Raw genomic sequence first — 27,424 nt, 5'->3', positions numbered from 1 at the left:
AAGCTTTTTTATGCTTTTTAGCTGTGCTACTCATGCTACACAGAAGATTTCTATATGTCATATTTGCCAGCATATTAAATGTTTAATATCCTCCTGGGATCCAGCACCTCACTATCTAATGCTGCTCTCTCTGAAGAGAGAAAGCTCTTCTTACAAACCAGTTTCAATGAACTTCATTGCTTCAATTTAATTGAATTAAACCCAGCCAGTGACACTTTCAGCCCTAAGGAAACTAAAGAGGGCTTTTTAAATGGTCATAGTTAGGGCAGGGCCATCCTTCTATTTTTGCTTGTGCTGGAAGTTATTTTGCAAAGAACGATGCTGTCTATTTGGCAGGCCCTTGGCCTGGTCAGGCAGTGTTGAGGGAGTGGCGTCTGGGCTGCTGTGGTAGCATGAGCTGGTAACACGAGAAAAGGGGAGCAAGCACAATAATGTGTGTTTTGCTAGTTTAGTCCCAAGTGATGTCTGTCTGCAGTTTGTTGTAACATGCTGTGCTGAAGGACTTGTTTGAGCTATAACCATCAGCTCTTGGGGTACAGCTCAGCTGGCAGAAGTGCCCAGAGAGGAGAGCAGGGCATGTAGAAGACCTCCCACAGAAGATTAGGCTGAGGGAAGCAGGGAAGGGGTTAGTGTGTTTCTAGAGGTGTGATAAATCAAAGGGCTTTTTTGTTAAGAAGTGCTTTTCCTCTGCGGTAGCTCTGTAGGCCCTGAGCGCTGTTGAGTGCAGTGCGCAGTTGTTGCAGCAGACAGGCCGTGCCTTCCAGCACAGCCCATCCCCAGCCAGGCCCTGCCCAGCCCTGCAGGAGCCCTGCTGCCCCCGGGAAAGATGAGCTCTGCTGCTGCCCCTGTGCACTGCAGCTCCAAGGGTCTCGCTGGCCTCTCTCTCCTCACTGTCCTCCCACCAGGAGTTGCCCTCATCATCTCATCCCATCTCTCCAGTTAATTGTTTATATCGACACGGCTTCATTTGTAGAGCATTCAGAGGAGTCGCTTCAAAAGTGTAGTTTTGTTAGGATGGGGTGGTGAAGGCGCCTGAGGTGGAGATCCAGACCTTGCCCTCCATCTCATGGCAGCCACTGCACACTCGGGGCAGCTCTCTCTACCGGCTGAGCTGACAGACTCCTCTCTCAGCTTCCCCAGTAGAGACCCGGCTTGGGAATCGCTGCCCCCGAGTCCACAGTCGGCCGCCTCCTACCTCTGACCATGGGCTGTGTGTGAGCCATGGCAGAGCGGTGCTGCCAGTTTCTTGAGCTCAATGCCTCTGTGACTCTGATACTCGGGCTCCCACTGGAAGGCAGAGGTAAGTATGAGCCTGTTTGCTTGTGCCAGTGGCCACGGCTGTACTGCGAAGGACCCGCTCACCTTCTCACTCGTCCTCCTGCGGTCTCGCATGTGGTGTGCCTGTGCTTGGAGAGGAATGATTCTGAGTTGTGAGCTTGTCTCTTGTACTTTAACACCTCTGGAAAACAGTGACTTCCATTTTCACAAGGATTTTAGGTCTTGCAGCAGGAAAAAGTAAAGGTATTGAATTGGCTTTCTGCAGGTTTTGAATCTGTTGGTTTCCAGAGTGTAAGGTTAGGCTTGCAGGCATTCCGTGTTCCTGGGGTTCACTCATAATGCAAGACTAAAGAGATTGTGCCATTTTAATGAGCTTGTTTTAAAAGCCTCAGCTGACATGTGTTGTTTTCAGTGCTGCCAGTCTGTGTCAGTGCTGGTGTGGAGCAGGGGGTGCCAGTGTGTTCTACAGTGCCTTAGCTGTTGGTACTACCCTGGCAAAGGGAATTACCTGATTTCAGTAGTGGTCCTTATTTAGCAAGTCTGAAGGGCAATATGCTCCACCCATATGTAATTTTTCTGGGATGGATGTCAATACATGGGGACTGACTTGCCCAATGGAGACGTTCTGGTACATGCATCAAAACTTGTTCATTTAGCCCTCCTAAATAAGCATGAATTTAGTTTCATGGCAAAATTATCCTCTCTTCAAATGCTCTTATACATGCAAGCCGAGTTCTCAATCATGAGAGAATACAAAATAGCAGTTGTAAAAAAAATATATTCCAGAAATATGTTGCAGTGTATTACAAGTTTGGAAACTAATTATTTCGTTTATTATACAGTCCTGTAATCTTGGAGCTGAGTGATGGCTGAATAGGGATTTAACAAGAATTAGACAAAAGGGGACTCAGATGGCAGTCACAGGCTGAATGACTTAAGTGAAATTAATTATTCAGTTGCATAGGAACAATTTTCTGCTAAGATGAATTTCTGTGGTTCTGCTGTTGATAAATTTCTTGTATTCTTATACCTTCATGGTAACGTTTAATGACAACCAACATGGAAGGAGAATGTTTGAATGAAGCTTCTCACCAACTTCACTGCCAAGATTCCTTGCTAATTATTTTACTTAATTTTTTTAATATATTCTTTTTTAGGCTGATACTTCTTTTGGAGTACATCAGAGAAATGACATGCAATGTAATATTATTTCATTTTCCAACTGTTTCTTTTTAATCATAGAATTACTTTTCCAGTGTGCTAGTTGAGGTCTGCTCTCAGAGCTGTGCTCCATACGATATCCCATTCCCAAGACCTTCGGAGCTGTGAGTGTGGCCATTAGCAGATGGGATCTGTTCCCCTGTGTCCATGTGCTGTTTTGCCTTGATACATTTTCAGCACAGCCGTTAGCATTTGCAGCATAATTTTTTTAAGTGGCATATTTTTAGAAAAAATCTGTTATGCTTTATTTTAGATGATACCTGATGCCTAAAGAGCACCATTGCAAAACATGTCGTGCATAAAAGAGAACATTTGGGGAAACGGCTATCTTAAAAAGATGCAGCACGATTTATTTGAGCAATTTGTTTGAAATTATGTTCATCAGCATGAATTTCCTTGTCATCTATTCTATAGGCCTGTGTTATGAGCTGGAAAAAGATGAAATGGCTGATCAGAGACAGTGACAGTAACACAGGGCTAATTCATGCTCAAAGCTGGGAAAGTAATATGAAATTACTGTATTGTGCAAATTAGTGACAAAGCAAAATAATGCTTTAAAAGGAAGGCACTAGAATATTGGTTTAATTGACAGCTATTACTTTATAGCATACTAGGAAATAATACTGTGGATATTTTGTGCCAGTGATGAAGTCTTAATGCTCTAGGAGTTCACTGGAGCATCTCAGAGCACTGCCAAGAAGTGCAGAGAATCCACTCTGGTTTGCAGAAACAACGATGCTGTTGCACAGATTGTTGAGGGTATTTTCCTGGAAGTGGAACTGGGAGAAGCAGCACGACTGTTTGGGAAAAATAGGTTGCCTACACTGGGAAGGAGCTGGTGGAGTCAGAACCAGTGGTGTCCAAGAATTGGGAACTGTTAGTTTTGCCAGTATAACCTTTAGCATTGTGGAGACTGGCTTTGCTGCCTTGCCAAAGTCAACTCAAGACCTGAGTGTGCAAGGAGATCTGTTTGTGCAGCATTAATTGTGGCAGACCTGAGGCTCCTGCTGTCCTGCTTTTGTGGCAGCAAGAAATTTTAAAGACTTGTTAACTGTGCACTCCTTTTGATAATGTCTGTGGTGTTTAACAGTTAATTTCCATAGGTTGCTTACATGAGTAATTTATCCTGCACTGTAAGTATCAGTATGGGAAAAGTCAAGGCAGAAGGCTCTGTGGTACTGGAAAAGGAAAAAAGGAAAACCAGCAGCTGGAATTGGAGCTCCCAGTAGCAGGAGCAGGGCCTTTCCTTTGAACATCTCCCTGGGGGTCTGGGCTTGGTTGTTTCTCTTTAATAGTAACTGCTGTCATTTAACATACAAAGGGAAAAGTAAATGCCTTTCTTCTTCTTCAAAGTGACTCTAACGTTTCAGCATTGTGCTCACGTGGACACAGGCACTGGTGCTGCTCTGTGGATTTCTCTGTGTTTGCCGGCACTGTAACTGTGGGCCGAATGCCTCAGGCTTTTGTACACACTACGTAGCTGTTCTTTGAATGTCTTGTGTAGCCTTTGGACTAAGCAGCACCTACCTGCAGCCTGCTGAGGAGCCAAGAGCAGGAGTCACAGAAGAAGCCGTTTCAAGAGGAAAATAAAGATGGGGGGAAAAATGGATGTGCCTAGAAACAAGATAAAGAGAAGGTGAGGGGATAGCTGGCATGCAAGGTAAGTTGAGTCTCTTTCTCATACCCATCTAGGTTAGAAAGGTCTCAAGCAATGGCAGGAAAGGTCCATGCCACTCTTTCAGGTGTTGAAGGTTTGAGTGTGAGGTACCTGCCCTCCTTTGCTCTTCCTTCCACCCTCTCACCAGATCCGTACCTCAAGTGTCAGGCATTGCTGTAAATGAGCTAAAGTGACTTGTTATGGCTTGTATTTCCTAATCCAATCAGTGTGTATTATTGCATTAGCACTTGGCACTTCGCTTAAATTACGATCCTGTTAGTACAGAGTTTAATTTGTTTGAGCTACATTTGTGAAATGTGCAAATATTCTTTCACAGAGACAGCTGCTGCTGTCAAACACAGGCTGCAAACCCTGCAGAGAGCAGAGGAACTTGCAGCCTCAGTTGGTAACACATCTGGTTCTGTAGAGGTGAGCACAAAGTGTCTATAGATGATGCAGTGACATCACGTGCTCATTCAAGCACCCAAATTTAAAATGTATCCCTGGTGATCAAAGGAAAAATGCTTCAGATTCTGCAAAGATAAACTGGATGCTCCAACCTGTAATGGTAGATTACTCCTGCCCAGTAATGGAGACTATAACAAAAATCTGTTACAGAGAAATATTGCAGCTACTGGGTGCTCAGCAGGAACTAAACCCATCCCCTGGCAGCCAGGGAGCTGCAGCCCCAGGGTGCTCCTCACCATCACTCAGAGCCCCAGGGTCTTGAGCAAAGGGAACTGCTGCTGGCTCTGCTGTTGAGGAAAAACAACATCCTCTGCCAGAGGATTTATCAGTCTGCCTCCAAGCACTACCCCAGCCATCAACAAGCAGCATATTTCTTAGGTGGCTGGTGGATATATAGGACTTGAGGTGCTCAGTTTTAAGTTTCTAATTTTGCAAGCTCTTTGTCTTTTCAAACTAGATGGCTTTCACTTTTATCCCTTCCTCTGCCCACCCATAAAGCATTTCAATCCCTCAAATGTTAAATCTTGGAGATGTGCAACTGCTGGTAACACAGGGCAGGGAAAAAGTGGTGTGGATCTGACATGGTACCAAAGAGCAACCAAGGGCTCATTACTGGAAAAATAAATGCCTGGTGCTTTTTGCATTTTTTCATTGAATATTACATATTCAGTGTGGAATGCCAAAGATCACATTTTGAGACAGGAAGTAGGAAATAGTGATTAACAAGAAGGAACGGGGATTGACCATATGGGTTCATGCCTGTATTTTCAGGGCTCTTCACTCCTGCTTGAGGTACCAGGCAACTGTAGTCTTTAAACAAACATCGTGGGTTTGGATAGTGAGCTCATTTCCAAACAAAGTCTTCCCCATCCCTCACGTGTGGGTGTGTCACAAAACGTGAAGTGATGGCACAGAGACATTGCTAAATCGGTAAATTGCAACAGGCAGATGGATGATCTGATCTGAGCAAGAGCAGAGCCCTTGGACAATGCATTCACCCACAGGTTTTGTATTTATTCAGAAGTTATTTCAGTAACAACATCTAACAAAAAGTCCATTATACAGCTTGGGGGAATAAAGTGCCTTATTTGATTTAGATGGGTCTATAACCTCAAGCAGTGCCCTCTAGAGAGTAGTGCTGGATTTGGTGTATCTTCCTAGGTCGTTTCTATCTTTATAATTTAACAATACCAAGATAGTTATTAGTGACATTTTTTATGGTATCCTGTCAAATTAAGCAGAGAGCCTGGGCTTGATTTCTGTCTTTGTCAGTCCCTGCACAACCATGTGCCTGGGAGGGCTGGCTCAGGGATCCAGTGGTGGCCACTTGCCTTCTGACCCACTCAGCTCCAGTCAACAGGGCTGCAGGCCCCACTGAGCATCACCTGCCCCCCTCCTGCCAGCAGGGCAGGGAAGGCTGGTGGTTCTGTGTCGTGTGGCAGTGAGAGATATCTCTGATTGACGGGATGCACTGCCAGGTAGCGGTGCCATCATTCAGGGTCACACTGAGGGCAGCTCAGTTGGTCAGAGAAGGGTGCTAATAACACCAAGGTTATCCCTGTATGGGCCTTTCATTGCAGAGCTGGACTCAATGGTCCTTGTGGGTCCCTTCCAGCTCAGAATTTTCTGTTCTGTAATCTCTGTGCTCCTCAGGTATTTGCCTCTCAGATCGTGGTAAATGTGACATGTCCCACATGCCTACAGCAAGCTATCCTTAGTGCTATCCCTGAAGTTAGTGGGGATTAGCCAGGGACACCAGCAGGAACAATTGATTCAGTGTTTTCAGTACTTTTACCCAAGAGGTTTTTATGAAGCATTTTGGATTTAGAAAATGCTTGTTTGTTTGCACCTTTTCCCACTTGTCTTTCTCTGACACTGTGAGGTAGATTTTAGAAACCCAAGTGTTTTAACATCTGAATTCTTTGATGTTATAATGGTTTTGATTGAGTTGTGCCGGTGTCGACAATCCCAGGGATGTTCCAGCCAGCAAGGACAGCTCTGGTCGTAAGGAACAAAGGAAAACATTTCTTGCTGTAGAAGTGAGAGTGCTCTGAATATGTCAGATTCCTAAATTAAAAAGATTAGGCAAAACCAACAGGGATTATTTAATTATAAAACAAGTTTATTATAATTTAATAATAAACAAGTCAAAAACCGCTTTATAATATACTAACTACCATGGACTTTCACTTCCTTCACATCACTTAGATTTGGACAGGAGGGGAATGAGCCCTTGGGTCCCACCATGGGGCTTGGCTGGGGCAGCACTCTGATACAGAGGGAAGATGTCACCTTTCACTGGGAAGGACAGATTTGCTAGGAGCCTTCTGTGGCTTTCTGTTTCTCTGATGCCACAAATCAGCAATAAATCTGGCCCAGCCAGATACTAGACCAGATTTACAGCTGTTCTATGCTGTGCAGTGTGACACAGACAGAGCCCAGGGCTGTCTTTGGCACTGTGATTTTGCCTTCTCCTGTGCACCCAAGGGCCAGTACCAAGGTACAGGGAACCATGAACAGCTCTGCTGTAAGTGTTGCATCCCAAGTGACATGCCTCCATTTCCACACTTCTCCAACCAGAAGAATTTGTTGTCTGCTGTTGTACTGCTGGGAAAAATGAACAAGGGCCTGTTGGTGACCACACAGGATTGTGCATTGTGGTGTGTTAAGTGCACAGGGAGGTCTGTTAGCAAAGGACGGTTCTACCAGTGACCATATTTGCTGTGTGGAGCCAGCATCCATCTGCTTTTTTGAGAAGGATGCCCACTGCCACTGGCTATAAATTTCTCAGCTTCACCTCTAAATGAACTCTGTATTGCTGGGTGAGATGTCCCACGTCCCTCCCCTGCTGGGGACATGGATGTCTTGGCCAAGAAGCCCTGAAGAAGCCTGTGGAGCTCACCTGTGCAGGGGTCACTCATGAGCAGTGAAGCTGCAGTGGTTGGAGTTCTTGACCGGTGTTTGACATCTCATGAGCCAGCCAGGCATCCCTCCATGGCTGAGGTGCTGATCAAGTCTGTGCTTTGCTATCTTGAGCCACAGCCCCAGGTGCACATGGAGAAATGATGTTTTCAAGACCAGAGAGGAGCTCTCAATTCTGAATGTTATTCTGGTCTTCCTTCAAGTTCACGTGTGATTACTTTACCCTCTACCCCCTAAAAAAGCTAAGTTTGGACTCTCAAGATGCTGCAAGCAGCACTGTTGCAGATGTTGCAAGAATGCCACACTGTGCCCTGTACAGTGGATACACTACAGAAAATCAGGAACCAGCTGATGGTGGGTGAAGGAACTTGCAGCTATAAAACCCAGGTAGTGAGAGGTATCAGGGCAGCCCATGGGCAGTCCTACGGCCTGGGTGATTCAGTGCAGCCCAGGCACTGCCCTCCCCATCCTGTGCCATCCTGAGGAGCCCTTTAATTGGTGCTTTGAAGAGCCTTGCTTGTTACACTTTCACTTTGCAGCTTGCTTTTCTGAAAGATTTCATCTAAAAATTCTAAATGAATTCTGAGCGATGGTTCATCTGGTTTGAAAGGAGCAGCGTGCTGTCTGCCGAGTTCATTCACTCTCCTTGGCAAGGATTGGGTTTGGGTATAACATTTATATTACATCCATTAGAGCATGGAATGGGATGTGAATTATCCAAAGCTGTTCCAATCATCACTTAAATCTTTATAGATTGCAAGTAATAAACATAACTACAATATTGCTGAGACTTCATGCCATTCAAACACCAGTTAGACAGAGCTGAAAAAAGTCTGCAGATTATTGGGTGAGATGTTCAAGTCCTAAAGTGACTTCTGTTCCCAAGTCTCACCTCTAGTGGTCACTGACTCCTTATATCACCTGTTGCAACTTGTGAGGACCAACCCAAACACTGACTACAAAGGCACTGGCATCCTTCCTGGAAAATGGCCCTTTCCTGGCAAGACCGCAGTGTTCTTTTCATAAATTACAGTGCTTTTCCAAGAAACTGCTCAGACTCTTCACTGCAGTCCAAGTTCATTCAGGAAGGGTCCTGTTTACAGCACCAGCACACGAACACGATGGCTGTAACTGGAACCCAACTGCCAAAAGCAGCAGCCTGGCCAGCTTTTGCAGCGGTATGTGGGACTGCAGCCTGCTGGGCATGTGTCTTAAGGTGGTGGAAGTTAGTGATGGCAGTAGATAGAACATCTGGTTTGGGGTTATCTTCTTTAAATAGGTGCAGATGAAATCATGACAATTAACCCAAAAGGCCATTAATCATGCTACTAAAAACCAGTTATGATTTATAATTTGAAAGGGTCAGTAGTTCTACCTTCCCACTTTTGGGATTAATAGAGATCTACTTCTTTGATGATTAATTTACTTGTCTTCTACTTCAAGCTTGTTCTGGCCAGAAAGAATGGAAAGAAATATTATAATGCCACCGGTTTTCTCAGTGGAGATAAAATTTGCTGCAACTAACCTGAAACTGGGGCTTTGGTAAGAGGAGGCAAGGCAAGATATCCCTCAGACAAATAAAGCTGTCTCAAAGAGGAGAGAGCAGATGGCCTCCAAGTCATTGTGTTCCCTTTTTTCCATATTATTTGCATGAAAGGAAGATGGGTAATAATGAAAGATAAATGCAATAAATGCTCTTCAAAGAGCACAGAGCAGCTCCTTCTACTGAGAAGGAGCATCTGCATGGTGAAAATTCTCAGCCTGGAAACAATGCCACGTTTTGTATGGGATCAACCTGCATGACAAAGTACTGTAGCACTTCCTGAATTTGAGGGAGAGGTGGCCACAGTTCTTAAATTGAACCTGAAGCTTTGGGGACCCAGCTGAGGGGTGAGATTTTAATGAGTTTGTTTTTCAAAAATCAGTTCGCTCCATCAATATCATCCTGTCATCTGGGGCCACCAGCAGCAAAGGGTGCAAAGGGCTTCTGGGTCTGGTGTGCTGCACCCAGACGGGCTGAAGTGCAGCAGGGAGGAAGCCCAGGGCCACAGAGCAAAAGGAAAAGGAGGTTCCCTTTGGGATGATGTCATATTAAATCTGGAAAAAAGACTGGCACAGCTTGTTTTCTAGCAGTAGCTGATGACTGAAGAGGGGAAGGTCATGCTGCCAGCACCTGAACAGAGTCTGCTAACAGGGTGGCAGAGAAACGAGACAGCTGAAACACCAATAAAATCCACTTCTGTCGAGGTATAAAATCATGTTTGTGGCAGTCTCTGTAAAGCCTATAAAACAGGTGGGCCCTGATCTTACAGTCATGCCTCTCTTAAAGAAACAACCATGGCAGATGGCTTAATTCCCCTCTAAGGATAAGGCTATCCCATATGAGGCTCATGGTATTGTTTCTCTAAACTCAAGGCTTCCAGTCATTTGAAGAAGAACATCTTAGCAGTGTTTGATAGAGCTGTCCAAGGAAACCAGCCTCACAGGTTTAAGCCTGGATGATTCAGATATATTGGATGAAAAGCAAAAGCAAGGAAACAACAAAATCCTTCCATTATGGGAAGGAAGAAAAGCACTGCAAGTTTCTGGACAAGAATGCCATCCTGTGGAATCCAAAATGCTGACGTCCCGATCCAAATGGCCTCATCTCAATTTTCTTGGCATACAGAGTGCAGCAAGAGAACACCAGCTCTCAAACCTCTGAACCTTTTACTTTTATCAAAGCAACCAAACTAACAGGGAGAGGTCTGGAAACCACACAGGGGAGATGAAAAAGAATCCCATCATAAATTAAAGCATAGAAAAACAGTGGAAGCCACCTATGAAAGGGACGAGGACTTCACAGGATATCCCATACAGCCCAACAGCAACATAATTTTAAAAAAAACTGGAAAGCACAAAACTATCCCAAGAAAACTACCAGAAGTGGAAGTCTTTTGAGTCAGAGCCCCAAAAAATGAGGAAATGATCCTCTGAGGTGGACAGTGACAGACAGGTGGACAGTGGGTGGCTGGGGACACAGCCACCTGTGGGAACCCAAGCAAGTAATTTAGTGTCTCCATTCCTCTGCCTCTAAGGCAATTCTAAAAATCCCCCCTCAGTCAAGCAGTGCCAGGGCAAGATACGAACAATGCCCTTCCTAGACCCAGCAGCCATCACTTCTGCAATTCCCTCTACAGCAACCAACAGAACACTTCGTGGCACAGGCACAGAGCTGTCACTGCCCAAGGGACACCGTTGGGACCAGCTGGCTGTGAGCTGAGGGGTGACACAGAGGATTTGTGCTCCATGGGCAGTGCTGAGCACTCAGTGAAAAATGCCAGGATCCAGACATGGCTCTCTGCACTTCATCAGGATCTCAGCCAAAGCCATGACTGACTCTGACAATTAAATTGAACCAGGCCAGACAGCTACTCAGAGATGAGCAATGGGAAAATGTATCAGCAACCAGACTCACTTTCCAATATATCTACTTATCTTGAGAATTTGGGATTTGAAGAGTCCATCCCACATGAGCTCATACTGCATTCCTGAAGTCCTGGAGCAGGGGTTGCAGAGGCATCACGCCTTCTCCCACCATAAGGTTTCTCAAATTCTGATGCAAAGGAAGAGCTCATGCATTAGGAGGTTTTGGGATTTATTTCCTGGAATTATTTCCAGTGCCCTGCCCAGTGAAGTAGCTGAGCCAAGGGAGGCTGGGAACTTGCTGAGGCAAATCTTCAGGTCATCTGTGTGCAGAGGGAACAGGCCAAGGTGGGGAGAGACAGGCACCAACTACTCTTTTATGTCTGACTTGTCCCCCCTGATCCCCCTGTAAACAACCTGACCCTCTGGTACCAGCCACCTGCTCAGCCCCCATGCCAGGCTGGATGGGGACAGCCCCAGCACCAGCTATTTCCTGGCATGGAAATAGCTCCACCAGCAGAGCCTGGGTGGGTCTGAAGTGAGGAGTGACTCCTTGGCACCTGTCTGCCCATTCCACTCAGCTCCTCATGCTCGGACACATGGATGGACCAAATCACCTCTCTCCTACCCAGGCTGAGGGACTGTGGTGCCTCACCTGGTAAACAAGGCCAGGACAAACAATAATGAAAACCTCAGTTTAGGCAAATTCCCATCTGTTTAGTTAAAATAATTTTAGTTTACTAGTTATTCTTTTTTTTTTCTTTTTCCCTTTTTTTTTTTTTTGGCAGTTGTGTGTGCACAATTAGCTGCAATCTTGGCTTAAAAAAAATAAAGCACCCTAATTAGCATATTAAGCCTCCTCATTTCCCAATACTGTATAATGTTGTGAAAGCTAATCTATAATGTATTGGATGTTATGCAAATTCTCAGTACTCCGTATGGGGTTTACAAAGGCATGCAAATTAAAAATAGTGTTCAGAATAGGACTGGGGGGAGGGGAAAATTTGCACAATAAAATATGCAGGTAGGAGGAAAGGTGTTTATAACCTTCTTCCTATTGTTTGTGTATTCTCAGCTGCACAATGCTTTTCAAAGCTGAGAGGTGTATTGCATAAAATCTCTCCAAATTGGATAGTTTTTAAATGAAATTTAAAATGAGAATACTGTTGTCTGAGCAATAATTCACCCCATTCTCTGCAGGGGCTTGTAAAGGGAAGGTAAATGCACTGAGCTTTCACTGGCTGGCACAGCTGCTCGTAGTGTGTTCCTCTGGGGGTCACCAGGGGTCTCAACACAGCCCAGCTGCCCAAGAGGTCCATGGTGGTGGCTGGGCCAGGACCTGGCTGCTCACCATGGGTGTGCCCAGGTGGGGCAGATGTGTTACCTGCACCCCTGGGTGCTGGCCGTGTCTCGGAGCGTGCTTTGATCCCGTAAATATTTTGCAGCCCTACCTGTAGGAGGATGCAGGCATAGCTGCAGCTCAGCTGGCTTTTTAGGATGCTGCTGGCTCCTGATGGAGAAGCTCTGCCTGCTGCCAGTGCCGGGCCAGCAAACACGGTCTGTCTCATGTGGCTTGTCCCCACCACCCCTTGGCTGTGTCCAGCTAAGCGTGTACAGCCAGCCCTGATTGATACTTAATTAGATTACAGCTGCTGCTTAAAAATAGCCATTTTATAAAAATAAAGTCTTGGCTGGTGTTAAGCTGAGCCCCCCGCAGGCCAGGAGTGAGTGGTGCTGCCTCTGCCTGGGCAGCTGAGAAGCTCTGCAGACAGTGCTGCTGCTGGGACCAGTGGTTGTCCCCACCTGGATGGCTTTTCCGTGCACTTGCCTCCTTGATGGCCTGGGTAGCACTACACACAGGGCAATGTAGGAGCAGCCCATGGAGTGTTCAGCTCAAGAACTCTTGAATATAATCATTTTTCTCATGATACCCCATGAGCTTCCTGGGCTCAGCTGCCACCCTCCTGATGGAGCATCTCCAAGACATGAAGCATCTCCAAGAGCAGCTCTTCCCAACATCAGCCACCAACAGTCTCACAGCCATCTCAAAAGCAGCTTCTTGGCAGGTGAAGGAGCAGGACTTTTCTTTACCAGCTATTTCTTCCAGCATCTTGCCCTGCCTCTGGCATGGCAGGGCTCAGCCATTCCTGTTGCTCAGAGTTGTGAGCTCTCCCAGTCTGGGGGTGTTTCCCTAAATGCCACTGTGCGATTTAGCTTATATTTAAGGTGTTTTGTATAGGTCTTGCTGCTCTTTCTTCTGAGTCTTTTCTGCTCTGCAGAGAGTCAGGCACTTGGCAGGGGTGGGAGAAAGGCAGGGAGCAGCAAGAGCCAGAGATGAGGCTGCACTGGGGCAGACATGGGCTGGGCTCCTGTGTCTCCTCTGCTGACAGCAGGCCTGGATGGACCCCAAGCTGGCTGTGCATGTGTCTGCCTGGTGTCATCCCGTGCAATGTGGCACAGCATTGCTAAGGATAAGGACCCAGCCCTGCACAGCTGTGGAGCAGGGATCAGAGCTGTTCAAGCAGGAGCAGTACCTGAAGATGTCCCTTACAACAGGGAGCCTGTCTCGTGAAAACAGGCAGGAAAAAAAGCCAAGACATCACACAAGGAGGAAGTGGAAATGACAAAACCTAACTGAGAGCTCCTCAGGTGCTGCTTTCCCACACAGAAAGGGGCAGATGAGCTCAGCCCCCCTGGGATGTGGGCTCTTGGCAGCGCCGGTCAGCAACTCTGTTTATCCTGCCAACGTTTCCCACCCTGAGCACTTTCAGCCAGAGTTTCCATATTCATTAATTCGCTTCATAGTGGTCTGCATTTGCTTATTTTCTGCTGCAGTTCCCTGGACTGGGGGAGCTGGAGATGCAGCAGTTCTGGAAAGTGGAGCCGAGCACGGTGCCTCCAAGCACAGCTGCTGCAGCGCCAGCAGGGCAGTGGCTGTGACAGCTGGAAAAATCCAAATCCCCCTCCGTGGATCCAGCCCGGGGGTTTTTGCTTTGCAGATGTGCACAGGGACCCGCCAGGCACGGGGGCTGCCGGAGTTTGGGGGCTACAAGCCTTGTTCCCCTGTGAGAAGCCACAGTGGCTGGTGTGGGGGCTTCTGTCTGTTAGTGCAATAGGGGGTCCTGCTGGATAAACCCACCCAGATGTGTAAAGCTACTGCAAGTGCCTGTGGGGCACCAAAGTGGGAGATTGGCCTTGCTTTGTTTCTACTGCCTTCATTTAACAGTGAGTGCCGATTACTCAAAGCGATATGGGCAGGACCTGGTAATGTAGAGATGCTCTAGCGTTAACTTAAGGGGATGATCCAGTTGCCTGCAGTGTAAATACTTTGTGGCCAGGAACCCTGCTTTATCGCTTTGTATAGTTTTAAAGTAGTTTAAAGATTGAATAACATAAAATAACATAATATAATGTTATTTATGTTATTTCCCACGTGAAGAACTCCTGTAAACCTTGCAGTATTGAAACTCAGTGAACAAGGCATCTTAGACAAGCTGAAAAACAAATGGTGGTACGATAAGGGTGAATGTGGAGCCAAGGACTCCGGAAGTAAGGTCAGTCGCTGAAGGTCTTTTTGTACTGATTAGCAATCACATTTTGACCCACTGTTTGTTTATTCCAAGAATGACTTTCAAAAATTGCTATTTACATTTTGAAGGTTGAAAGGAAAGAATAGAGAAAAAAAAAAAGTAAGTCTCAGAACATGACAGCATTTTTCTTATATGCAGTAACAGACTGTAGTTGTAAGTATGTTTTTCACTGTGTTAGTATTTTGCTAGAAACAGGCTAAGAGAAGCCCCCACAAAGCCTCCCAAGCTGATGTCTTCATTTAAATGTGCAAGTTTCAGCACAGTCACTGTCTATTATTCAGGCCAAATCTTTTTCTTATTTCTATTGAAAAAACCCATTTTTGTTTCAAAATTATTACCTAGGTTCTCTACATGTCAGTTTGGGAAACAGTCACATGCTTGCTAAGGGCCCAAATTTTCAGAAGAGACAGCTAATAAGGAAAAAACACCTTCCCTGCCCTATTTGCCAATTCATTCTGAAATTGGTTGGATTTTTTAAAAAATGTAGATATACTAATGGTGAATCATCACCTAAATATTGTATATTCCTCTTTATACTGCTTTGAACCATTTTGCTGCTGTACTGCCCTGTCATCCACCAACCATGCTGTGGGGCTGTCCAACCTCATGCAGGAACCACTGTAGACCCTAGGGCAGGTCCCACCCAGGCCCAGTAGCTGCACACTTAAATTGTTTAAATTGTTTACACCATTCAGTTAAAAGGAGGTTTGTTTGGGTTTTTTTAATGCTTATAGACCCATTGGGGAGAAAAACTCTGTAAAAGTGCTGGGCTTGTTGGAGTGAAGGACATTTTCAAAGGCGTCAAGAGGAGGAGGAATCCAGCTCCAGCTAAAATTGGTCTCAGATGAGTGCCTAACTCCTTTGGTGCCTTTGGAAGTCCTCTCTGCAATCATTCAGACAGAAAACTGTAATTTCAAAGCACCCTTTCAGTGTCGGAGGACAATTTCAAGTTCCAGCGAAGCCAATAATAAAATTTCATTTATTTCAGTGGGACTGGAAGTTGTTTAGGGCACAACCCAGTAGCTATTGTATCAGATAAATTTGGGATCACAGGATATCTGAACACACAGCAGCTGCCAAAGGGAACTGTGATCCAAAAGAGGTATAAATGATTAAGATTTTTAGTTTAAATGGCAGGTTGTTTGCTATAACCACATTTATCCAAACTGCCTGTGGAACACACAGATACTTACAAGGTAGATCATATTTTACTCTGACTATATGCAAATTCAGCTCTCCCTAGAGAGACTCATAACCAAGCTTTGTCAGCAGTGTCTTCTCTGGGCATAGACATATTTCTTTGGCACTGCCTGTCCACCCTGACAGTGTTGTGTGGCAGCCCAGGCAGCTGTGCCAGCCAGGAGCTGTTCCTACCCACAGCCACCCACCCATGCAGCAGCAGAAAGGTTGCAGCTCTCTTTAATCCCATTCCAGAACCCTGTTTTGCAAAATGCAAGCTTCTCCCCCATCTGACATGTATTGAAGGAAGATAAACCCTGACCAGTGATTTTTGTTTACAATGTCTGGTTTCATTCAATAACTCACTCTCCAGAAGGTGTTAGTTTAGCTCAGGGCTCTGCTATTTGACATCTAAGTAACCGACCATCTTTCTAGGGTGGTTTTTTTTCCTAACTGTTGAAAAAAGGTAGTTAAGTTTAGCAACATCTCAAGAATTTTTCCTACGTTGACCAAACCCAAGTGTGTAGTGGTTTGGCTTTTTTTTTTTCTAGTTTTGTCATGGCCTTCTGTAAATCCTGCTGTTTTATGCAGCCACTGGCACAACTTTCCCCCAGCGCCTTTGCTACCAGGGATGCTTGGCCATGGGCAACCTTGTTCTGGGATGCAGAAGGCCTGGGGAAGTCAGTGGCCAAAGAAGCCTCATTTTCTTGGAGTCAGCCACGATTTCAGCCACCACAGGGTGGAGGACAGAGCAGTCACTGCTGTGCAGCCCTGGGCTGCGGGGATGGGGGGACAGCACTGGTCCATGGACTGGACACTGAACACCATGAGTGTAGCTATTCCAGCTAGGGCTAATGCAAAGCAGCCTGTTGTGTCTGTCTGTCTGTCTGTCTGTCTGCTCCTTACAGCAGAACTAACAGCGTGGCTCGTTTCTCTTAGGACAAGACGAGCGCTCTGAGCCTGAGCAATGTTGCTGGCGTGTTCTATATCCTGGTGGGAGGCCTGGGGCTGGCCATGATGGTGGCACTGATCGAGTTCTGCTACAAGTCTCGGGCCGAGTCCAAGCGAATGAAACTCACCAAGAACACTCAGAACTTCAAACCTGCCCCCGCCACCAACACCCAGAATTACGCTACCTACAGAGAAGGCTACAACGTGTACGGCACAGAAAGTGTGAAAATCTAGGGGTATGGCTGCGGGCCGGGAATCCACCCTCTGGGTTTTCTTCTTTCTTTCCTTTTTTAGCTGTCTGTGCTGTTCTGTTGTGTGCACCAGGGGGCTGCTGCAAGAGGCTTTTGAAACACCATCTTGTGGCGGTTTTTAAGTATCAGTCATTTAAATTTCTTCCCTGATCAGAAGTAGGATCAGAAAGGTACCATTCTGTTTTACACATGGAGGTAGCTGGCTTTGTGCTGAAGTGAGTAACTCTTCTCTCCAGCATTATGCTAGTTCAAATCAAAGCATTTTGTTAATTGCTTTAAAAAATCACTATAATCAGAATTCTCACCTCTCTTGTTGCTGATCTCTTCCCCTTCATTTTGTAAGCTATAATCAGGTCAGGTAAGTGCTTTTAGGCAGTTTCCAAAAAAACTTGCAATAGAATCAAACCTTCTACACTAGAATTCATGCTTTCTAAAGCAGGAAAAGTAGAGCTGAATTGCTGACAAATGATTCTGAAAAGGCCTGGTTAGCCCCTTGCCCACAGTTTGTGCCTCTCCATGGGCTGAGCTCCCCTGCCCCTCGCTGCCAGGCAGTGATGAAATCTCTCTGGTTTTTTTTTAGATCTTCACCCTGACAGCATGCAAGACAAAAAGCAGCAGAGAATGTGGCTACTTCATGGATTTGGACCATCTGAGCCAGTTGTACTCTCTCCGAGGTGTCAGGCATGACACGCATTGATGATGGTGCAATGTACTTTTAATAGGAAAAACTGGTATTTTTTCCTTCAGTGCCTTATGGAAGACTCTGAGACTCACAACAATGCAAACCATCACTGAAATATTCTTGCTTTGCTTCAAAGAAGTAAAAGAAAAAGAAGAAGAGAGGAAAAGAAAAAGAAAAGAAAAAATCAAAAACAATCAAAAGGGAAAAAGAAAGGGACCGGTAACAAGATATTGGTATGTGAAAAATAAAAATTCTTGTAAAAAAGATCAGTGCAACAAAAGCCATTCTTTGATACCACTGCACAGTAACTGAACTTGTGTCCTGAAAGCAACCGCAGCTGGTTTCATCAGCCACCCCAATCGTATCAAATTATGAAACACCTCCTGACACAAAGCCTCAGAAATCTGCGTGCAAACACGGACTGGCCTGCCACTGCTTGTATGAGCTGATGTCAAGATGTTTCAGTATTTACTTACAGTGGTGCGATTTTTTTTTTTTTTGAGCCACTTTAACTTCTCCAGCTAATTTGAGCAAATCTGTATAGCATCTAAAGGTGTAACACCTGAAGGAAAGAATCCGTTCATTCAAACCAATTAAGGTCAGTGACTGAGAATCTGTAAATCCAAAAGAAAGTAATTTGTGGAACTGCATGTCTTGCTTCCAGATCAGTAAATTAATTTCTTGACAAGGTAGCTATAGTGTGGGCAGAAAATATTGCATTCCTTTTTTTTTTGTTCTATCATCAGGCATACCTACAGGTGCTTTATTAAAATGACACTGGGTGGCTTTTAAACTTTAAAAAAAAAGGAAAAGCTACTTGCTGTTTAAGTTCAGACCATATATCTCTTTTCTTGCTGTGCATTTGCATTTTAATTCACTGTTTAATATCAAGCAATGAAGCAAGAGAAGGGCAGGTTAGTTTTTCCCAAACCTGCTTCTGCTTCTCCCCAGTTCTCTCCCACCTAGCACTGTGCTCAGCTAATGCTTCTCAGTAATGGTCCTGTAAAACAGAAGCAAGGGAAGAGGATAGTAACTCCAGTTAGAGCTCCAGTTCCAGAGTAATAGTAAGCGATCTAACATGACTCCTGCTAGTACTGTTATATTATATCAGCTCCTGCCAACTCTTGTTTCATGCCTGGTGAGAGGATGCCTCTCTGTGAGGAGGATGCCGTGCTCTGGCCACCTCTGCTCCAGGAGGAACTCACTATTACTCACATCCAACGTCTTAGACAGCAGCAGCATTTCAGCCTTGAACCTCTGCCTGGAAACTACTTAACTGCATCTCTTAAAAAAAAAAATTTAAAAAAAAAAAGAAAAATAAAAAAAGAAAAATAAAAAACCCACAAAACTTTTAACATATTGTCAATCACATGGGAAATGTTCAATGGAATATCTGCATACTAATTACCTCTAATCGACAATATGTATTTTCCGTAGTTTATGATAGAGTTTTATTTCATCAATAACATACAAAGAAAAAGAAACTCATTTAAAGCAGTCTGACCCTTAGTCGTTTAGTTTGCTGATGATAGATTTGAACTTCTAATAGGATTTAAAAACAACAACAAAAAAAAGAAAAATACAAAAAAGAAAAAGTCTTGTTAAAAATATGTATTTCCAACAAAATGTAATATAAAATAATTTTAAAAGCTCATAGGAGAATAATTTATTGTTCAAGTTTTTAACAAAATATTGACAAAAAAATTTGTTTCCATTTTCTTTCCATGAAACTCTGATTATTTTTTTTCAACTTCTGAACACGATAACATCCCCAGCAAGGGTGAGCTAAAGCTGTGCAGTTATGAGTTGTATTTAAAACAAACGTTTTTCTTAAAAGCTGTATAAAAGATGTATGTTTATCAGATCAATTTTTAAGAGTGGAGGCTTCACACCAGTGAAGGGAGTTTGGTAAATGGTTCGATATTTTTTAAACTTGCATGTAAATCTAAAACGTGTTGAGTGCTTACCAATTCTGGCTACCAACTTCAAGCTATCAGAAGTTTGGCAGTAGTCTCATGATGATTTGTTTTGGTATATTTTTTAAAATTTGTTTTGCTTCGGGCTTTGGGGGTTCTTTCCTTTTTCTTTTTTTTTCTCCTTTTTTGTTTTTTAGTAATTTAAATTCCTATTTTTGGTCGTTGAAACTGCACTTGAGTGAGCAGAAAAATTGCCAAGCAAACTAATGGCTGTAAAAGCATAAACTGCATGTGTGGGCATCAATTATTGAGCCTCATTTTGATGAGGTGTTGTACAAAGAGTTTTAATACATTTTGTAAATAAAACTGTAAAGAAAATAGTATTAAAGAGCTTGCTTCTCTTTTCTTCAGGGGAGAAAGAGTCCCTTCCTACTACTCTGCCTTTGGCCAGTCTGGGATACTCCTCAGATATTTACCACAGAACCCTGGAAGGTTTGGGTTGGAAGGATCACTCAAAGCCTTTCTAGCCTAGCCAGTTTGGGGGCCCCACACTGAACTGAGGACATTGCTGGGAAATGGGTATTTCTGGTTTGGTAACCTGCAAACCAACTAATTTTTAATTTTCCTGCTGTTTGATCCTGCAAGGAGCAAGGAGCACCCTGTGAGGAGCAGGGGAGGAGCCTCAGGGCTCCAGCCAGGGTAGCAGATGCTCTGCCCTGCCACTGCAGTGGGCAGCAGCATGGACAAATAAATTTCTCAAATGTTCACTAAACAGATGTATTTTCCTGCAATTCCCAGCTTTTCAGCAATCCTTCTTTAAGGAAAAAAACTTTCACCCAACATTGCAACTAATCCCAGCTCTAATTTATTTACTTCACCCACAGTGTAGTTTTTCCAAGTCACCACAAACTGTGAACCTTGGGAAATAATCCTGGTGTTAAACAGTGGTGTGTACCCAAACCACACCTGAGTAGGGGAAGGCCTCTCTGGGGCTACCCCTGGCCACAGCACCCTCATGGTCTCCATCAGGAACCAGCTCCCTGGGCTCCTTCCAGGGACCACTGAGGGAGGCACTGCTGTTAGCACCAAGGGCCTTTGGGGCTGAGCTGGAGCAGCACCATGCTTCCCTTGGATGACTGGGGATGAAAAGATCAACCTCTGAAAAATAAAAAAAATCTCCCAGTGAAGGTCTTGGGCAGTAGCACTGCTGCAGAGCAGGTGGGCATGGACCCAATTAGTTTGGTATCTGCTGGCCAAAACATATCCCGCAAAACAGGAGATACCTGGAGTGTCCCTGTGGCACTGCCTCTGGCTGCAGGGCAAACAGGAAAAATGTACTGGCAGTCATTGGTACTTTTCCCAGCCCACAACGTGGTGCCTGGAAGTGGCTCCCAAGCATGGGGCTGCTTGAGCCCAGCCCCAATCCCTGTGGGGCTGCCATTGGTGCTCATTTTACACAGCAACTGCAAATTAGCTCAGCAATAAGCAAGGACTAAATCAGAGCAATAAACAACAACTATTCAGCCCTAAACCACCTCACAAGAATGAAGGTTTCAGGTTGTCCTGTTGTCACAAAACCTGAGCGGGGGTTGTGATGGTTTGTTTGACCCCAGGGTGCAAAAGACAAATGAGAAAGAGACTAAAGTTTTATTCAGCAACAAGCAGCAATGCAGTTTATTAAGTGCCAACAACTCTGTGGCAGAGGGGACAGGGAGAGACATAAAGGAAACTAAGAAAAGGAGAGAGAGGGAGAGGGAGAGGGAGAGGGAGAGGGACAGGGAGAGGGAGAGGGAGAGGGAGAGGGAGAGGGAGAGGGAGAGGGAGAGGGAGAGGGAGAGGGAGAGGGAGAGAGGGAGAGAGAGGGAGAGAATGGGGGGAATAGCTACCAACAGATGGGACGTCGTCCTCTGGTCATCCGTCAATGTCTTCCATCCGTGGGGAGAAAGAGATCTCAAAGAGTCTTCAGAAAGTACAGTAATTATAAGGCACACTGGATTATAAGGCGCACCTCCGGGAGTCGGCAATTTTCCGAACTTTGTCCATATATAAGGCGCACCGGACTATAAGGTGCACTTTTTTTTGCAGCGAGGATCTGGGCGCAACAACGTAATGAATTAGTGGCAGTCACACTAGCCGTGCAGGTTTGGGTTACAATACAGGATGTGATCAAAGTATCTGTTCTATCACCATCTGTTGTGACCAGGTAGGGCAGTGATCCTTATCTCTGTGGGAGATACTCTGCTAATGGGCCATCCATTGAAAGCAGTAGGGCATTGTTCTTTATCTTTGCACCCCCATCCTTCCTCCAGGGAGTTATCTTCTGCTAATGGCCCATTGAGTTCCACTGTGTGACTGATAAAATTACTTTATGCCATTGAGAGTTGCTCCAGACAGGGGGGAGAGCCCAGCCTTTCCTACCTAGATAAAAACTGAAATTCTGGGACACCAAGTCACCCTCTTTTCCCTGGACTCCAGAGGAAAACTGGACTTTTTTTCCATATTGTCGGTGGACCTTCAGAGGGAGGCTGAACACTTCTACAAGACCACTGCATCAACTGAATCACATCTGTCACTGCAGGAGGATGCAGCCACCGTTTAATGGGACTGCTACCAACACCCTGACTGACGGGTGTCACCCTGACAGGGTGTCAGGTTGTGCTCTGACTTTGTGTCTTAGCTTGGAGGGCAGGTGTCTGCTGAGAAAGGCAGGAGCTTCTCTTTGAAATGGAGAATGTAAATCCCCTCCCTCCAAATTATTATAATTTTGAAATCAAGGGGCTTTCAGGTAAAGATATAAGAATTAGGAATAACGGTTCTTTACTAGGGAAATTAAAATAGAAATACAGCACTACAAAGAAACAAACTCTAAACCCTGACAAAGTCAGAGTACAACCTGACACCCCGTCAGTCAGGGTATTGGTAGCAGTTTGATTAAATAGTGGCTGCAGTGACAGATGTGGGTCAGTTGAAGCATTGGTCTTGTAGATGGTGCAGTTTCCTTCCAGAGCTCTAGTAGTGAGGGGGAGAAATCTTTGTTTTTTCTAGAGTCTGGTAGAGAAAGGGATACTCAGTGTCCTAGAATTTCAGTTTTTAACTAGGTAAGAAAGGCTTGGCTCTCCCCCCTAGCTGGAGCAACTCCCAATGGGATGCAGTAATTTTACCAGTCACACAGTGAGACTCAATGGGCCATTAGCAGAAGATAACTCCCTGGAGGAAGGATGGGGTGTGCAAAGATAAAGAACAATGCCCTACTGCTTTCAATGGATGGCCCATTACCAGAGTATCTCCCACAGAGATAAGGATCACTGCCCCACCTGGTCACAACAGATAGTGATACAACAGATACTTTGATCACATCCTGTATTGTAACCCAAGATACTTTGTCAGTGTTTGGGGTTTGTTCGGCTGCATGTCGGCTTGCAGCTCGCACTTCCAGGTTGGCAAATTTCCGAAATTTGTCCATATATAAGGCACTCCGGAGTACAAGGCATGCTTCCAGGTTCGGACCAAAATTTTAGTCAAAAGGGTGCGTCTTATAGTCGTGAAATTACTGTACTTGTGTTGCCACAGGGCCGTGCCAGTCAGCATGCCCATGTCACCATATCTGTGTCACCATGCCTGTGTCATGCTGCAGGCAGGGACTCCCTGGTTCTCACTTTATCAATAAATCAAGTTTCTATTCAATATGACAAACTCTGGCAGGGCTATCTGCTGGCCCAAATCTTTAATTCAGTATGTAAGGTGCCTGCAGGATTTTCTCAGGCACAGGGCAAAGGCTGTTCCCAGCTGGCATTGCCACAGTGTCCTGGCAGCCATGTTGTGGGCAGTGGTGGCACCAGGCCTCTTCCAGATGTGCCCCTTGCTCCTAGGAATGCTTCACTGCCATGGGCTGGGCTCCCCTTTCCACTCTAGGCCTTTCCTGGCCATGAGCACCCTCAGGGCTGAGTCGGTCCTGCTGCCCTGAGGCGGGCGGAGCCGTGACAGCACAAAGCGGGTGACACTGGCATGAGGCTGAGCTGTGGTGTAGCCAGTGTCACTGTGACATCACAGGGCCATCCCTATAAATACTGGGCAAGTCACACAGCCGCCAGTGCAGTTGCAGTGGCACTTGCTGGAGTCATGACCGACTTCAGTGTCCTGCTGGCTGTGCTTGTCCTGCTGCTGGCCACTGCGGCTGTCTGGTGGGCCACTGGCCACCGGGCACCACGGGGGCAGCAGGCCAGGGCTCAGAAGTTATGCAAGCGTCCCAGAGTCCAAGCCAGGGGCCCACGGAGGAGCCCAGGAGCCCCTGCGGCTCCCAGGGCCTCCAGGCCTCGTGCGGCCCCTTGGAAACATCCGGTGGTCCCCGCGAATTCCCCGAGCGGCCCCTGCAGCTGCGGCCCCTGCCTGAGTATGGCCAAGGAGCTGCAGAGGCTGCTGCTGCTGCTCTGGGTTCCGTGTGGGACATCAGTTTCACCTTTGTCCGGGATGTGGCAGGCGCTCTGGGTACAGCTGCAGCAGCTGTGGAAGCGAGGCCACCTGCCCTGCTGTGCCTCAGCCCGCTGCTCCCGGCGCCTCCGTCCCTGCAAGAGCCTGCTCCCGCTCAGACTGGCCATCCTCGGGACAGCCTCCAGACCTCTGAGGAGATTCCATCGTGGACCCACCTTGCCTCCAAGAAGCTCAGGCTGTCAGAGATCCAGCACTCCAGGAGCCTCCACTGCCTCTGACAGCCGCCAAGGCTGCAAGACCCTCCCTGATGGCGACCACCTCCCTCCATCAGAGAACCTCCCCATCACTGAGACTCTGCGTCCCTGCGAGCAGCTTCCCACAGCCCCCACTCCTGCTGAGAGCCCCCAGTCCTGCAAGATTCTCCACATGGCACGACCCGCCCTGCACTCCAAGTTCCTGCCTCCCTTCCCAAGACTCACTCCTGGAGGCCTCGATCCCCCCCAGCCTCTCGGGAATGCCTTCCAGTTAATGAACACCGAGGAATGCCTGGACAGCTTTTCCTGCTCCCTTCAAGATCAACAACATCCCATGGACATCGAGAGCACCGGCACCACCCAGAACGTTGACACAGCCAGGGAAAGCCGGGAAGCAGAAATGGGAGCCAAGCTGGAAGCAGAGAAGCATTCCCAGGAGCAGGTGGCAGAGCCACAAGGGTCCTGCAGCCATGAATGTCCACCACAGGGCTCCCAGGATGCTGTGCCAGAGACAGCTGGGGACAGCCCAAGCTCGGTGGCACACACGGCGCCCAGGAGACCACGGAGGCTGCATGGTCTCCAGGAGGCTCGCCCGAGACGGCCCCCAGGCTCCAAGCTGATGTTCACTGTCATGGGAGAGCCCTTCTGTGATAGGTGAACATAAATTAGGATAGGTGTTTAATAAGTTAGGATAGGTGTTAAGTAAATTAGTGTTCCCTCAAAGAGCAGTCTGAGTGCTTCTGATTTTCTGCATTTGACTGGGAGAGAACTCCTTTTTTCCCAGGAACTGGCTCAGTGCTGGATTTGGGTTCCAGCTGGGAATGTTGTGGAATTCTGACACTTTGTCAGGGTTTGGGGTTTGTTTCAGCTGTGCTTCGGCTCACAGCTCGCACTTCCAGGTTGGCAAATTTCTGAAATTTGTCCATATATAAGGCACTCCGGAGTACAAGGCATGTTTCCAGGTTCGGACCAAAATTTTAGTCAAAAGGGTGCGTCTTATAGTCGTGAAATTACTGTACTTGGGTTGCCACAGGGCCGTGCCAGTCAGCATGCCCATGTCACCATATCTGTGTCACCATGCCTGTGTCATGCTGCAGGCAGGGACTCCCTGGTTCTCACTTTATCAATAAATCAAGTTTCTATTCAATATGACAAACTCTGGCAGGGCTATCTGCTGGCCCAAATCTTTAATCCAGTATGTAAGGTGCCTGCAGGATTTTCTCAGGCACAGGGCAAAGGCTGTTCCCAGCTGGCACTGCCACAGTGTCCTGCCAGCCATGTTGTGGGCAGTGGTGGCACCAGGCCTCTTCCAGATGTGCCCCTTGCTCCTAGGAATGCTTCACTGCCATGGGCTGGGCTCCCCTTTCCACTCTAGGCCTTTCCTGGCCATGAGCACCCTCAGGGCTGAGTCGGTCCTGCTGCCCTGAGGCGGGCGGAGCCGTGACAGCACAAAGGGGGTGACACTGGCATGAGGCTGAGCTGTGGTGTAGCCAGTGTCACTGTGACATCACAGGGCCATCCCTATAAATACTGGGCCAGCCCCACAGCCGCCAGTGCAGTTGCAGTGGCACTTGCTGGAGCCATGACTGACTTCAGTGTCCTGCTGGCTGCACTTGTCCTGCTGCTGGCCACCGCGGCTGTCTGGTGGGCCACTGGCCACCGGGCACCACGGGGGCAGCAGGCCAGGGCTCAGAAGTTATGCAAGCGTCCCAGAGTCCAAGCCAGGGGCCCACGGAGGAGCCCAGGAGCCCCTGCGGCTCCCAGGGCCTCCAGGCCTCGTGCGGCCCCTTGGAAACATCCGGTGGTCCCCGCGAATTCCCCAAGTGTCCCCTGCAGCTGCGGCCCCTGCCTGAGTATGGCCAAGGAGCTGCAGAGGCTGCTGCTGCTGCTCTGGGTTCCGTGTGGGACATCAGCTTCACCTTTTTCCGGGATGTGGCAGGCGCTCTGGGTACAGCTGCAGCAGCTGTGGAAGCGAGGCCACCTGCCCTGCTGTGCCTCGGCCCGCTGCTCCCGGCGCCTCCGTCCCTGCAAGAGCCTGCTCCCGCTCAGACTGGCCATCCTCGGAACAGCCTCCAGACCTCTGAGGAGATTCCATCGTGGACCCACCATGCCTCCAAGAAGCTCAGGCTGTCAGAGATCCAGCACTCCAGGAGCCTCCACTGCCTCTGACAGCCGCCAAGGCTGCAAGACCCTCCCTGATGGTGACCACCTCCCTCCATCAGAGAACCTCCCCATCACTGAGACTCTGCGTCCCTGCGAGCAGCTTCCCACAGTCCCCACTCCTGCTGAGAGCCCCCAGTCCTGCAAGATTCTCCACATGGCACGACCCACCCTGCACTCCAAGTTCCTGCCTCCCTTCCCAAGACTCACTCCTGGAGGCCTCAATCCCCCCCAGCCTCTCGGGAATGCCTTCCAGTTAATGAACACCGAGGAATGCCTGGACAGCTTTTCCTGCTCCCTTCAAGATCAACAACATCCCATGGACATCGAGAGCACCGGCACCACCCAGAACGTTGACACAGCCAGGGAAAGCCGGGAAGCAGAAATGGGAGCCAAGCTGGAAGCAGAGAAGCATTCCCAGGAGCAGGTGGCAGAGCCACAAGGGTCCTGCAGCCATGAGTGTCCACCACAGGGCTCCCAGGATGCTGTGCCAGAGCCAGTTGGGGACAGCCCAAGCTCGGTGGCACACACGGCGCCCAGGAGACCACGGAGGCTGCATGGTCTCCAGGAGGCTCGCCCAAGACGGCCCCCAGGCTCCAAGCTGATGTTCACTGTCATGGGAGAGCCCTTCTGTGATAGGTGAACATAAATTAGGATAGGTGTTTAATAAGTTAGGATAGGTGTTAAGTAAATTAGTGTTCCCTCAAAGAGCAGTCTGAGTGCTTCTGATTTTCTGCATTTGACTGGGAGAGAACTCCTTTCTTCCCAGGAACTGGGTCAGTGCTGGATTTGGGCTCCAGCTGGGAATGTTGTGGAATTCTGACACTTTGTCAGGGTTTGGGGTTTGTTTCAGCTGTGGTTTGGCTCACAGCTCACACTTCCAGGTTGGTAAATTTCTGAACTTTGTCCATATATAAGACGCTCCAGAATATAAGGCACACTCTCGGCTTCGGACCAAAATTTTAGTCAAAAGGGTGTGCCTTACAGTCGGGAAATTACTGTAATCATTTCATAGTCCATTTCCAAGGCAAGTGGCCTCTGGCCAAAGGGTGGGGAGATTTA

General features: G+C 47.1%; 1 protein-coding gene across 5 annotated transcripts in view; it reads left to right on the top strand.

Annotated features, from left to right (window-relative positions):
• GRIA3 (glutamate ionotropic receptor AMPA type subunit 3) overlaps positions 1 to 19,903 on the top strand; it is a 145,234-nt gene extending 125,331 nt beyond the window's left edge. For 2 of the 5 annotated variants that reach the window (XM_033072264.2, XM_033072267.2), the window contains exons 14-15: positions 14,391 to 14,505; positions 16,660 to 16,905. In XM_033072264.2, the coding sequence (XP_032928155.1) occupies positions 14,391 to 14,505; positions 16,660 to 16,905 (361 nt within the window). Of the gene's footprint in view, positions 1 to 14,390; positions 14,506 to 16,659; positions 16,906 to 17,502 lie in introns of those variants that run through there. The other 3 variants (XM_033072266.2, XM_033072265.2, XM_042779721.1) reach the window with 3 other exon arrangements.
• The last annotated feature ends 7,521 nt before the right edge of the window (positions 19,904 to 27,424 follow it).

This window comes from Catharus ustulatus, chromosome 14, assembly GCF_009819885.2.
Source record: "Catharus ustulatus isolate bCatUst1 chromosome 14, bCatUst1.pri.v2, whole genome shotgun sequence".
In the NCBI taxonomy this organism is placed as follows: domain Eukaryota; kingdom Metazoa; phylum Chordata; class Aves; order Passeriformes; family Turdidae; genus Catharus; species Catharus ustulatus.
The sequence above is the reverse complement of the archived record's forward strand: the minus strand, read 5'-3'. Positions and strand labels throughout refer to the sequence as shown.